A 14,863-nucleotide genomic window follows, 5' to 3' on the forward strand; every position below is an offset into this window, starting at 1 on the left:
CCATGGCGTGCTTGAGGGCTTGGTGGTCTCAAGAAAGGTTCGGGTGGAGTTCTATTAAGAATAAAGAGGATGAATAGAAGATAATTCGTCTCCATGCTAACAAAAGAGCAGATCCAATAAAAATAGGGATTCCTAGTATGGAAGCCCTGCGCGAGAAGGATCCCAACCCAGAAGATTATACTGGGCAAAATGCTAATGCTGGTTTAGAAGCACCGCCTGATCATTTACGCCGCCATAATCATGAGCCAAATCAATTTTGCCCCTATCGGACGGTGAATGCAGAGGCCAGAAGCCAACCAGTTTTTCGTCAGATACCATCTTAATCGTATAATCTCTTTAATCGCAAATACTTTCGGTCTTTTCTTAGCGAATGCATTTGAACGTTATCTACAGCGATAGATTCAGAAAGAATCGCTATAATGATTCAGAACTGTACCAAATCTGTGTGATTGTGTCTTCTAAATCAAGAGGATATTTACTCCTTGTTAAGGATATAGATTTTAACAAGTTGGGATACTTATCGATAGAGAAAAATTCAAGGGTCTGGCAGAGAATTTGAATTAAAAAACTAAAAAAAATTAAGTCAAACTCTACTCGAGCTAGAGCTCAAGCTCAATTTATTTAAATGAACATTAAAAACTAAATTTAAAATGGCCAATTAACCTTACCTTAACAAAGGAACATTCTGAAGTGTGCCCTTGACATATATATATATCAACTGAACTTGTAGTAGCTCTTTGTATTTGTTTCTCAAGTCGTGTAAGCTGCTTTTCCAAAGTATTGAGGTTGGTGTTTGTAAAGTTGTTTTGGTTATTGATGTGTTTTGTTTTGGAAAGGGTATCATCAGTGGATAATTTGTAAGGGGCTGCCTCGACAGTCTGGTTATTATGGATTATTTGGATATTTCTCAAAGGTGGTTGTTCAGACTCAACTATAGGTCCACTGGTGAAGTTCCATACAGGGGTTTTTGACCTTGATGTGACCGGGCATGCATGTTTAATGGATGCAAAAGGATATGAAATGTGATGTTCTAATGCATAATATAATTCGAACCAATCAAAGAATAGAATCTGTATTTTATGTAGCTCAATGAAATTATAGAATTGTTTTCGTATTTCAATATATATATATATATATATATATATATATATATATATATATATATATATATATATATATTCAATTGCAAGGCTTCCTATAGCAGAGCTTTATAACTCCATGGCACCCCCATGACAACCTTAAAGACGGGAAAGACTTTTGGACAGGCCAAAGGATTCCCCGCACCTGGTAAAGCAGTCCAAACCTGCAGGCATGAAGAACTATTACAGGCCACGTAAACAGTACACTAATTAAGAGTAATCAAGTGGCAGAGTTGACCATTCCATTCCATATATAGTGATAGAAAGATGAGGCAGAAAGATAGGAGCGGTGGAAGCTAGAATTGCTACGGTTGTCCCTCCCCGTCATATGATAACAATAATAATAATATATGCTTGAAATTAATTAAGAAAGGAAAAAATAAAAACCAACCTCCGCCATAATCGCTCTCTTTGATCTTCGTTAATCTTCTCTTTTTACCCAGTCTCTTCACATCCAGCAAATCCGCTCCTATCAGACTTGTTCAGCACCAAAATGTTTTACGTTTTAACCATTTCAGTTTAAACAACTACTAAAACAATCACACGTCTCTCTCCCTCTCCCTCTCCCTCTTCCCCACTGTTATTAATAAATTTCCTTAATGTAAACCTTCTCTCTCATTAACCATTCATGCTCCTATCATCTTCTTTGATGTTCACAACATGACTCTTAAGGGAGGCACCAGCCAAGCTTGTGCTTCGTGCAAGTATCAAAGGAGGAAGTGCTCCTCTGAGTGTCCTCTAGCGCCTTACTTCCCTCCTGACCAACCGAGGTTGTTCCAAAATACTCATAAGTTGTTTGGTGTGCGCAAAATCCTCAAGATACTTGAGAATCTTGATCCTCACCAACACGAGGAAGCAATGCGTTCTATCATTTACCAGGCCAATATTCGCGACAGGTTTCCTGTTCATGGCTGCTGGGGCATCATCTGTAAACTGCATTTCCAGATTCGGCAGGCTGAAGAAGAGCTCCGTGCTGTCCTTGCACACCTTGAGATGTACAGGCAGCAGCAGCATCAACATCAGATTGCAGCTTTAACTGAGGATGTTCCATCCCAATTAGAATTAGGAATGGCGCCTCCTCAGCCTTGCTTGGCGCAACAATACTCCTACTCTATTGTTGGTAGTAATACCGGTTACAGCTCTAATTACTTGGATTCTAATGATAATGCTGGGAACTCACTTTGGGGTCAACATCCTTATGCTACTAACTATAACATCAATTCCATGCCAATTATTCAGTCTCAGCTAGCTGCTTCACAGCCACTAGCCACCCAACAAGAAATTGTTCAAGATTATGATGAGATGCATCCATTTTTTGATTCTATTGATGACAGGCAATCGTATATTGAAACTAAAGAACCATACGAATCAAGGTTTGTTATCTCTCTTCATTATTTTTCTTCTTTCCTTCCACGGGCTGCGATTCGAGAAGAGAGTTGTTTCGATTAAACTTACTGTGCTAAAAGCTATTCGATCTTCACACATGTCTTAGTTTAATATCATACTGGTTTCCTGATTAATTTATGGTGAAAATTTTATGCATGCATGCATGCAGCTCAGAAGAATCATTGAAGGACACCGCACCATCTATGGAGCATGCTGCAGAGAATGAATTGAAGAGTGCTGCTGCATGTTTTAGTCTTACCAGTATCAATTGATTAGGAACAAGATAAGAGAACTGAGATAGCTTTTTATTTCAATTACATTACTGCCCCCCCCCCCCCCCCCCCCTTCTAATTAATGCCATAGAGTACATTCCACAATTTTGAGGTTCTGTTTTCTTTTCACTGTTTAGAATGCATAACTTGATTTTATTTTAGTCAATTATATAATCCCTCAACGCGTTAGTTTTCAGTGATCAAATCCATGGAGAATATGTCGATCAGGTTTTTGTGGATCAATATATTATGAACAATGACGGCAAACCCTACCCGGATTACTTCAAAATTTCTTTACTAGTATGAATTTATTCTTATACGAAACCCATTGGTTGTTGAAGCACTATGGAATTACTAATTTGCAAATCAGGATATGAAAACATTAAGCGGCACAATTTCTACAGCAGCGGGCCACCGATTTCTAAATCAATGACCGAGTTATCAAGATCTTTGAGAAGGGTGTCGTTGAATGGGCTAGTTCAAGATTTTCAGTATGTGGTAGATGGATAATATAGTGGTCGTTTTGATTGAAGGTGTTCTGGTGTAAAGTTCCATGAAACAGATTCAAGATGAACAGAAGTAAAAGCAGACTTCGTTGATTGACATTTCATTAGACAGACGATGGAGGTATTGTTAGCATCCAGCAGGGAGTAGGAACAGGATGAGAAAATACAATGGAGGTGGCTTAGCTCTTTGTGCTTATTTAAACTTCATGGCTCCACTATATGACGTTCTAGTCAGGAAGGGGTACATAACTACAGAAGGATCTAGTCAAATTATATGCTGTATCAGTATATAAACATAGTTTTTTTTTTCTAAAACAAACAGGAAAAAAAAAAATCAAATGCGATTATGTCAAAAGAAGTTTCAACTCTTCTTCTCATTACTGTAGTATGTATGAGCTATATTTAGAAGAACAAGAGAAAAAAGAAAATCCAAGCAACTTCATAAAAGCAGTCTTGAAAAAAACGGCTATTCTTTTTAGCAAAGAATTTTGGATTACTACATATCTCATCGAAGAAAGACTACCTTAGAGCAAGTTATGAAGCTGCAACAAAATTATTATCACTCTCATCTAATGCAAGTGACAGAAACAATTATAAACAAGCTCATCATTCCATGCGGTATCTTGAGGAAAGAAATTGTTGACACTCACTTTGCATCAACAAGAGTCATAGAAGCCTGGTGTTGTATGAGCCACAGTATGGGCATTTGCGATATAGCCAATGGAAACGAGCAGCTCCTTTCTTCTCACAGTCATTACAGAGTATAAACTGCAATCCCTTTAACAATCCATCAAAGGATATATTTTATAACATTTCTCAAGAATAATGAGGGAAGGAGATCTATAAACCTGAGTTTGTCCAGAGTATTCATCTGGAATTTTTTCTTCAGCCAGTAATGCATCCAACATCTGAAAGTACACCTGAAAGATATTCGAACAATTTAGTGAATGAAATTCCAGACGTCCCACAATAGCAAAGCAGCTGAATAAAACTAGCATGTGAATAGAATATTCAATGGCTTACAAAGAAGCCTGTTAAGCAGATGACCTTTCATAAGATCACAAAATTGTCAAAAATAAATGCAGAGAAATTCAAGACTGTCGAGAGAGCCACATCTATGTACACAGAGAGTTGTTTCTCCATAGAAACGCATGTCTGGAGCAACAATGAAGATAGTTTCTTACATTAAAGTTGAATCAGAACTGAATACAAACTAGAACCTTGCCTGATCATTTATTCGCTGATAGGAATTAATTCATCTTGGAAATTATACACACTGATCCTTAAAGTTTAAAATGATATCACTTGAACAATTTCACAGCAATTACTGAGTTGTACTGATTTATCAAACTTAGCCACAGAAACAAGAGTTTTTCATGGTTATACCACTGCCCTGGTTCTATCCTGAAATTCAGAGATGAGATGAGCCCTAGAAGACAGGTCATACTAAATTTTGACCACTTGATCCTCAAAAGTGGTCAAATATATGTTAGAACTGCTTTAGCTTGAAGAACTTATTGTCAATAATCATGAACTTTTATATTCAGCAAATCAGTTTCCTTCTTTTCCAAATCAGTAAATTTTATTCAAAGTAAATTTCAGTTTTAGCATTGAACAAGTCATCTTTCAGAGTGCATTGATTACTTATGGAAAAACACAATAAAGTGGAAATGATGATGAAGAATATGTTATAAGAATATGATATTAGTACTTCGGCAATACTTCAACCATCAAAAATACAAACTGCTTAAGAGAGAATGGAATATAACGAGAAAGAAAAAACAAGAAGAAACTGACTACGAAAAAGACAGAAAAACATAAGGTAACTGACCTGCATGTCTCCAAGTGACTTGCTACAGATTGGGCAGGTGTAGTGAGTACAAGTATATTCCTAGCAGAAGCATAAGAAACACCAGTAAAATTATATAAATATACATTATTTGAAGAAAATGGCAGGTTAGCTTAGCCAGGCACCTGAAAACATGTTGAGTGCATCAAATGACCACAATAAAGGGCTTTCACAGGAGTGCTTGATGTGAAAATGTATTCATGGCAAATTGGACAGTTGTCCTCCAGACATTTTTCTCTGCATACATGAACGGAAAGAGACCTTGCCATGCAGGCATTGCAATTCATGCAGTGAAAGTAATCGATGCCCAATCCCTTCCCCACTCGGCAGAGGTTACAGTAAGGGCAGTGGTAGATTTCCCTATTGAACATATTCCATGTTAAAAGTTTGACAGTTTGGACTTTACAAAAAAAAACTCAAATAAAATATATAGACAGAGACCTGATGCAGGTGAGCACTATTACCTTATATAATTGTCAACATAAAAGGAAGATGATGAACAATAAAATAGAAAATGTTGGAGTAAAGATTACAAATATTGAAAGCACATTGAACTTCCTGTTTAGAGAAGAGACACAGATTGCCTAAATAACAAGGAAAGAATGTCTTTTACTATATGTTTTGAGATTATGTGGAAGATCAAAATTTGGATAGATCTGAACATTGAAGGGGAGGGTATAATTTTGTTATGATGAATTATGATGGGATTATCTTGCAATGTAAGTCCCGAATTATGATAATATACTGTAATGAAATTCTTGTAGAAATCTAGCCACTGAGAAAGCAGACAGGATATAATTGTTTCTTGCTGCACATCCATTTTAACATCTGCATCTCAGCTACATTTAGAAACATGGAGCATATCTGAATGGGGACCAATCCAAATAGAACTACAATTCTTTTGTGTGACAGCATTTGATGAGTGAAAATTTAAGTTTGGCATATCTGAATTAAGGTTCTGCTACGCCTATATCAGCTTTGTTGGACAGTGTTTGATATATGAAACATTGAGTGTGGCATTTCTTTCCTCTTCTAGATTTCAGGAATCCGAATTTATTGTGAGCCGAAGAACCCTTTGTGGTTTTCAAGGTTTAGCCTAGTGGATTCTGGTCAGCTAAGTAGATTCAAGGTTTCATATCTTTTGCCATTCCATCTACTTGTTCTATATCAATGTCTACTAACAGGTTTATTAAATTCACCTTTAAACTATTAGGATTTTCTATGCATAAGATTATAATCTCATTTCTCCATTTAATCCGCCTATCCAACTAGGGCACCCGTAATATCCTCATCTTTATTCTCCTCTTGTTTAGTGACTAGTTGAAAATGATCAGACTCTATCGACTTTACTGTATATTGGTTAATAACCACCACATAACCATGTCATTGCTAAAATTGCAATGCATATACTTTGTTTTCAAGTTATATACTAGACAGGGTTCCTTATTTCTCCAACACCTGCCAAAATATTTCCTTCGCATGCTTATCATAAACATTCTCTAAATCATGAAGACCATAGGAAAGTCTCTTCTTCCTATATGTCTTATTCTTTTTTAGAGAAAAATAACCTCTGTAGACAATTTCCCAAGCATTAAACCTAATTTATTTTTCAGATCCTGTGGCATCTCAGTTAATCATACTTAAGCACCCTTTCGCAGAACTAAATACAGTATCTATTAAGTTTAGTGCCCAATATTTTGTGCAACTTTGTAGTTTGCTCATCCAACTTCTTTTTATCTAAGGGATAAGGGAGTTCCTCAAATTATCAAGTATCTTACTCGTTTTTAATATCTTTTTGAATGCTTTCACCAACCACACCCCTCCCACAGTTCCACTTTCACTTAGCTTTTCCAAACTTCTATAGGAATTCAGCCAGGACTGTTTGCTCTCCTTATCCTCATCTTCTTCGGAGCCTCTCTCACCTATGACATCCAAATGCAACATGTATATTCAGAGTTTCTTGCACCTAATGAGGATGTAAGATCTCAAAGATTTCCCCAGAGTGACCACTATCAAACAACTAGTCAAAATAAGTTCTCTTCCTTTCCTCAATCTTGTGTCTCTGACCAAGATTTGCTGATTTTCATTCTTGATATGCTCACCGTGTTTCTTCAAAAATTGGAGTTGATAATGCCTGATTCAGTTAATTTTAAGGAAGATTTCTGACTTCTAGATTATCATACTTATTGCATATCTACCTTCTGGCTGAAGAAGATTTTGATAACTTTGGGGAAAAAGAAAAATTAGAAAGCTTATCATTGTTTGAAGATTACCAATTCAACAAGATAAATTATTGTAAATTTGAGAAAAGTTCAAGTTTGTAAGGATGCATCACCTTTCATCATCAAGCAATTTGCAGATCCTGCAATAGTATCTTCCCATCGATAAATTATTACAGGAGACAGTTGAGCATGTTTCTCCAATTGGCTGTATAATCAAGCATTTCATGCACATCATCTTTGTAATAGCTCTCCTGCATAAGTAATATAAACATGTAAAGAACTGAAGGAAAAAAGGCCAACAAATTCAAAGGGCCACAAATAGAATGTTATTCAAAGTTCTGTCATACCTATCAGTTGAATGATCAGCCAACTCATCATGGCAACGTATGCACGTATAAATCTTGTTACAACAAGGCATGACAAGCTTACAGTTTCTTTTATAGTGTTTGCAACCCAGGATTGGTTCAGGAGAATCCCGATAAGATGGATGCTGACCTGGAATTTCTTCCCCACCATTACTTGAGATGGTTACTTCTGTATGAGATATCTTTTGATGAACAATCCAACGGCTGAAACAATATGGAGGCTGCTGTTAATATTCCATTAGCAGATAGGGGCAGAGGGGTCACAAAAAAGAAAGAAAAAGAATGTAGTGCCTGAGCTTAACAGTATCTGCCAACATTGATGACTGTAATTAGCAAACATCAATAGATGTGGTTATATGTTTGCAATCATGGACAACTTCAAGTGTCATTAAGTGTTTGAATCAAGTTCTTTTTTATTAATTGTAAAGTAGCCATATACTATTGATGTTTGACTGGGGTTAAATAATTCTTGCTTACATCATCTTTTTTTGGTTTCTTGATGTACCAAATAGCATAAATTGGTCTGTTGCTCCAACCTAGTGCACTAAATCTTAAAAGTAATTGATCAGACAGAATATTATCTTTTTCAATCAAGGGAAGTAAAGATTCTGGTTGAAATCAAAAGCATAAGTTTTATTGGTAGTCTTTCCTCAGTATGGAATGGAGGCACTAATGATGCCGTGTAAGCCATTTTTCTGGTAGACTAACACATTATGCTTATTAAGTATCATAATTTTTTTCACTATGGTAAAATTCTAAAATTATAACAATAAAGACAAGCTTAAACCCACCTCATTATCAGGTTCTGGATTATGAATGATTTCTTCTGATGATCCAAGGATGATTCGCGAGATACTCTTCTTATTGCTGCCTCCATATCGTCCTGACTCATTTTCAGAAGCCGCTCGTGATACTTGGACTTCAGAGTTAATTGAAAAGGCTGGCCTGGTTTATCAGTCTTATTTGTAAGATTAGAAACTTCATTAAATCTCTCCTTGTCACCCTCGCAAAGTAGTTTTTTACATTCTGAACATTCATCATTGTTTCGATCTCCATTATGTATATTTACTTTATCATCGAAACTTTCTTCTTCTTGCTTCTCAATATTAACACTATAAAAGTCTCTTTGTGAAAACTCAATGGTATCATAGAGATCATCAACTTGTTTGTCAAGGGCTTCTGTTGGCAGATATCTTGCAATAATATCCAGAGGATCAGTAGTACATGAAGTATTCAACTCCGTTGCCACATGAGCTATGTCATACCCTTCCCACCATTCTCGCAACCAGTCATCAAACATTGTATTTTTTGTCACATTACGCCATAAAGACATCATTTCACGTTGTTCCTCAGGTGTTAAAGAACCAAGAAGCCAGGGTATCATATCTTGTAACGTTTCGGCTTTAATGTTCCCTAGCATGCGTCCAATGATCTTTTCTTGCTCTTGGATGGAGAAGCATTCTCTAAACATGGGCCAAAGTTCAACTTCTTCTCGATGAACATGGTCAGACAATAATTTATGCATTGACTTGCATGTATAATGGAGTTTCATACATAGTCGATTGTGTTTCACCAGTATCCGATCCTGCTTTTCCAAATCATCAGTAGAAGCGGAAATGTGCAATTCAGACATCTTATCTAACAAGTGGCTAACTTCATTAAAGTATTCAACTTCAAGCTTGTGGTCAATGGTGTAGGAGCGGCTAATGTTTCGAACTTCTTCCTTAGCTTCCAGGGCTGGAAAGACAATTTCATCCTCTGCATCACTATGGAATTGATACCAAAACTGCAGGAGATGGAAGTGTCGGTGGAACTCTGTTAGGAATCCGATGTTTTCAGCTAGTTTAACCGAACCAAAGACAAGGTCTTCCAAGTCTTTCATGAGAGCCTTGTGGAAGAAAAAAATGAAATCCATCGGTATTGGTTGATTGATAGTTGGAGCTGCAGAACTCTCTCCACCAGGCAATTTAAGAAAAGCATCCGATGCCCATAATGTTCCAGGAAAAAATATGTGCAGATTTATTTCGCTAGTGTAGGATGTGTCACATGCCTTAACTCTGTGGGAACCAGGAGATAAAGCATAAGAAATAAAATTTTTACCCTTGTTCGCAGAGACCGGTTCTATATTATTAGATTTAGATTCTTTACAAGTCTGAGTCTGTGAGGATAAGGAAACTACATCCTTGATTTGCTCAGGTAGAATAGAATATCTGCTCCTGAACACTTTCTCCAAATCCTTGCAGAAATTTTCCATGGAGGTTTTGCCTGAATAACCAATGTGGAACCACTCAAGTAAAAGGAAAGTGAAAGATTTGTTGGCTAAAACATCCCCCAAATTCATGCTATCAAGAATGGACCTGGATTCATTTTTAGACAAGTGAATTGCAAACCAAGTGATTGCACACTTCAGTAACCCCAGTGGCATAACATGAAGGCTCATGTACAAAATCTGCAGCTGTGTTTCAAGGCTGCAGTTGTTGCTAATAAAGGGAAATACCTGATAAAGACAGGAATCTGTCATTTGACAATGTGGTGAGTGGTATGTAATGACTAATCACTGACTAGTGTTGGATCAAGACTTCTGCAACATGACAAAGAAAAGAAGATAACAAAACAGTACCTCGGTTTCATAAAAAATAAATTGTTTGGTAAGATCCATCGCCAAAGATTTCATTTCTTGGCAAAGCTTCTCTACAAACTTGCACGATGGTAAGCCCTTTTGACAATACAGCAACTTGTGTAGGCTTTCTATGTGATTTTCAATGGAGGACTGCTCACTGGAGGAAGGGAACATGTGTTTGTTCGCAAGCTTTAACACAGGGTAAAAGAACCTCTTCAATGCAATGCTGTTTACAAGAAAACATCCCGTAAGAAATATATAAAATGACCAAAAAGATGATAGATATTTGCAAGAAAAAAAAAAGAGAAGAAAAAAATCAAAATATACAACCTGGAACCTTATGAAATTGAGTTGTCTAGTAAAACTGAAATTTCTGAGTTAGCTATGATAATTACCTGTAAAAGATAATCACATCAGCGAGAAATTTCAGCCTGAAGAGTATTGAATCTACAGTTAAAGCACTGATTAAGGTTCTAATCTGATACAACTCTTCCAAAATTTCTTTCCACTCTTTCTGGATGGCAACATGCCAAAGATGTAGATAATCAACCAGACTTTTTCCAACGTCAGTTTGGACACAATGTTTCCTTCTTTGTTGATTTTGTTCCAAAAGCCTCTTAGAGGATTGCAATTGCAGTGTGCTTTTCATCTTGTTGGTTACATCCTGATTTCCTTGTCTAATACTGATGCAAGCCCTAGGAGAGGATTGATCATTTTTAAGGAGCCAAGAAATTACCACCTTCAACACCATATGAGGTAATCACAGTCAGAGAGTTGATTTATACTAGGAAGAGAAATTAGCTCAGGATCTACCTCTTGCAATGATTCTTCCTTGGGTACCATTTGTCTGATGCATTGTACAGTCTCCACTTGTTTTTCTGGACAAAAAAAGGAGTACATCCATGGCAACAAATCCTCCAGCACAATCACAGGGACGCTGCAAATGAACTGCCACACAAGTGAAGCCTGTTCACTGGGAGAGAACTGCTGCATAAGCAAAGGAAAAACCTGTACCCCGAGGCATATACATACACCATGGTTATGATATTTCTAATACAAAGAACAAAAGCTTGAATCATGTCAAACATGATGTGCAGTGCATGAAATTATCAGATTGAATGTTGTTCAGAGAATTGGTTAGATAGCTAGTTTATTTTGAACTCATCCTAGTCTTGCAATTCATTGTAAGATCTTCCAAAGAACTCCTGGATGGATTTAGTTCAACAATTATGGAAGCTAGCAGGAGGCAACATCCTGTTGGACATCAGTTGTGGAATGAAGACTAAATGGAAGCTGCATCATGAAAGAAGTAAGTAGTACAATCCTTTTTCCAGGTTTTTTTCTAAATTGAGTCCTTCATCTTCCTCGCTTAAATGAAAATGTACAGTTGGAGCCTTGGATGACCCTCAGTTTTACCTAGAGAGTCTCTAGCATCACAACACTGACTATTACTTTATGTGATAAATTATTGCAAAATTATTTTTTATGTTTCCAAATAAATTCCAAAAGGGTAGGAATAATCTACAGTTGCAGAAAAGGAAATGCTTGCTCTAATTTGTTGTTGATAACAGGTAGGCTTAGTTGGTATGCTCGTCCATTAGTGGTACATTGAAGCACATATTAAGGTGGTTACTAGGTGTTGCATCTGACATGAGGCATATTTATGAATTAGTTTAGTATAATGTTGAAGGCAGTAGACCAATTGTTGTAGTACCAAAACCAAGAGCAGAGAACTGCATAGGAAGCTGCATCATTTTTTTGCCCCTTTCTTTTGCAATTCTTGCATGTCTTCTTCATCTGTCTTTAGGATGCCAAAAAAAACAAACTTGGTGCCCAAAGTTGGCCTCTCATTCATTTCTATTTTTCACCATAGAAATTCAAAATTTTATTGAATATAATAGGAGATTTAGCTGCCAATTAATGATCCAGATGGCGCACCATGGTGTTCAAGAAGCTTTCTGGTCCACGCGCAAAGGTTATTCAAATTTAGAATAGAGGTATATTAGACAAAAAGCAAATTCTGAAAGCTTCATGAGTGATTATTGACTAAGCCAAAAATGTCTGAAATGCAACGATAGTAATTTCAAGTGATTGCTCTTTGACATCCAAAAGAGGCCTATCCTTTTCCATGCAAACCGTTCATGTACAGAAATGTACCCAAATGGTATAGCAATCAGAATTTTTTTTTTATTTTAGAACCGTGTTTCAGTTCAAAAGCAAAAAACAAAACATGTTAGTGCAGTACCAGTGAAAGCAATTGATAACAAAGTGAAGAAGAAAAATTCTGCACGTTGTCTGGAGAGTGCACCAGGAAAAAAAAAAAAAACCATTGTTCATGGTGAAACACAGTAATTCATGTGACTAACAGTATCAGGAAAAACAAATGGTTACCTGCTCTTCTTCTTTCAGCATATGCTGACAAATGGAGGACTGCATGGTGCCGATGCAAACTACAAGTTCCTGGAAGGGCTTCAAACCACTTTTATTTTCCTCCAATCGGTCCAACCAATGAAAAATAGTTCCAAAGAGGTCATGGATGCTTTCATGCTCAAGCGAATATGTACGGGCAACATTTTTAATGCAGGTATCTAATGCAAGAAAGATAACCTGCCACATGAAAACAACTCATAATTGCTAAATCATAGACATGAACAAGAAGCACAAACTTAAGAGCATGAAAGTCAAAGTACATGGCGTTTTGAATTTTAAGAGATCAAAATCTCACTCCCCTGGTTTCAAAATTATGCCCCAAGTAAATATCGTTACTAACGTGCATCAATCAAGCAAATTAAAACTCTCTTGTTCATTGGGTACATAATATAAACATGTTTAATATGAGGATTAACGTATCTTTCCCTTCAGTTATACAATCTGTGGAGTATTTACATATGTTGACCATCTATCTTAACAAACCCAACTATGAAGGGATGAAGCCCGACTTATTAGCATTCCTAAAAGCTTTGACTTAAGGAAACTTCTCCGCAAATAAACTGTGGTGGCTATGAAAGTCAACTTCATGTATTTGTTAGCTCATATTCTTTGATTAAGTAATTAAATAATTATTCAGAAATGAGAGAGGCTGCTTACCTGAATTTTGCCAAGTAAACATTACAATCCCCCCCCCCCTAAAATAACCAATTGCTCATCGGATTTAGAAATATCACCAAAATTCAATTGCATGTTCTGCTTGTTTGCTTAGAAATCTAGGGCACAGATAATAAATTCTATCTCGATCAAGCCTAATTCTGACAAGTGCTAGAGCTAAATTTTACTTTGCATAACTAAAACGAAAAAAAAAACCTTTTTCATTTATTTCTCTTCTTCAATTTTCTCAGCAACCACAACAAAAAAAAAATCACAATAGATAAGCTTGTGGTCTGTTATTCATACACACACACACACCTCATCTTCGGTAGCTGTGTGATACTTATACGCAAGTTTGAGAAAATCGAATCTTCGACGGAGCTCAACTACCAGCTCGGGTCGACGAGCCTCACTCTCAGCCTCGGAGGCCGTGACTGCCAGACGGCGGAGGTCAGCTATCTCCGCCCGCAGTGCCTTGTGGAAATGAACAAGCAAAAGTATGGGAGCGTCTGTGAGCCGGACATTGGAGAAACACTCCGCCTCCTCCACGGCCGGCGGCCATGGCGACTCCACATCTCTCTCCTTATCCGGCGGTAATTTCGGAGAATCGCCGACGCCGAAGCTGTCCATATAATTGTAACATTAACGGAGGCGATCGAGAGAGGGGGGGGAGGTTTGGCATCGGAGAGGGAGAGAAGGATATAGCTGCAGGAAAGTTTGGGATTAGGGTCTCTCTGTAGTAAGATTGATAGATTGATTATTTAAAAAATTATGATGATGTATTGATGATTTGTATATTTGTCTGCCACGAAGCGCGATTGGGACGTTATACCTAGCAGCTTTGTTTTTTCGCTATTGACTTTGGAATCCCAAGCGCGCGCCAATTCTAATTTCTAAATAAGTTTGTAGAGATGTTTAGGTATTTTCCAAGCATCGGTTTCTCACGCCCATGATAGTAGGATCCATTGTGATCATCATGGTGGATCTCTCTTTTGTGCTTTTGGAATCGGACCACCGCATGGATACCTAACAATTTCTCATAAATGTAATTCGTACCAAGTTCATAGCGTTAGAGGATTAAGGAACTGTTTTCCAAAAAATTCAAAATTTTTTTTATTAAAATTTAATATAATTTGTATGTTTTGGATCGTTTTGATGTGCTGATGTTAAAAATAATTTTTAAAAAATAAAAAAAATATCATTTGCATGCATTTCGGTACGAAAAATTATTTGAAAAGCAACCACTACCACACTGTCAAACATACTCTAAGCTAGGATCGAGTCTCTGGTTGAGAATGGATTTGGAATTGAGCTAGTACCAAGTCTAAAGGTGCTTGTAGATCGGGTCGAGTTAGGGTTAGTGATGGCAAGGATTGAATAAAAAGCAAAGCGTTATTGAATCGAGATAGCAGGGGTTGAG

The 14,863-nt window shown here is 37.0% G+C and overlaps 2 protein-coding genes across 3 annotated transcripts; one reads left to right on the plus strand and one right to left on the minus strand.

Annotated features, from left to right (window-relative positions):
• Window positions 1–1,799: 1,799 nt before the first annotated feature.
• LOC133675478 (LOB domain-containing protein 27-like) lies at window positions 1,800–2,797 on the plus strand. Its single transcript, XM_062096871.1, has 2 exons — window positions 1,800–2,512; window positions 2,695–2,797. The coding sequence occupies exons 1-2, from the start codon at window positions 1,800–1,802 to the stop codon at window positions 2,795–2,797; spliced, it is 816 nt and encodes a 271-aa protein (XP_061952855.1).
• A 959-nt stretch (window positions 2,798–3,756) lies between these two features.
• LOC133675477 (zinc finger protein BRUTUS-like At1g18910) lies at window positions 3,757–14,284 on the minus strand. 2 transcript variants are annotated; one of them, XM_062096870.1, is made up of 12 exons: window positions 13,762–14,284; window positions 12,751–12,966; window positions 11,173–11,367; window positions 10,755–11,098; window positions 10,360–10,585; window positions 8,531–10,236; window positions 7,722–7,943; window positions 7,488–7,625; window positions 5,278–5,512; window positions 5,135–5,194; window positions 4,152–4,223; window positions 3,757–4,071 (listed from the first exon to the last, which is right to left on the minus strand). In XM_062096870.1, exons 1-12 carry the CDS (start codon window positions 14,071–14,073, stop codon window positions 3,970–3,972), a joined length of 3,828 nt encoding a protein of 1,275 aa, XP_061952854.1. In that variant the 5' UTR covers window positions 14,074–14,284; the 3' UTR covers window positions 3,757–3,969. The 2 variants fall into 2 exon arrangements, with proteins under 2 accessions (XP_061952854.1, XP_061952853.1); XM_062096869.1 differs by having other exon boundaries at window positions 3,757–4,080.
• Window positions 14,285–14,863: the final 579 nt, after the last annotated feature.

The sequence above is a fragment of the Populus nigra genome, chromosome 16, assembly GCF_951802175.1.
Source record: "Populus nigra chromosome 16, ddPopNigr1.1, whole genome shotgun sequence".
NCBI classification, from domain to species: Eukaryota; Viridiplantae; Streptophyta; class Magnoliopsida; order Malpighiales; family Salicaceae; genus Populus; species Populus nigra.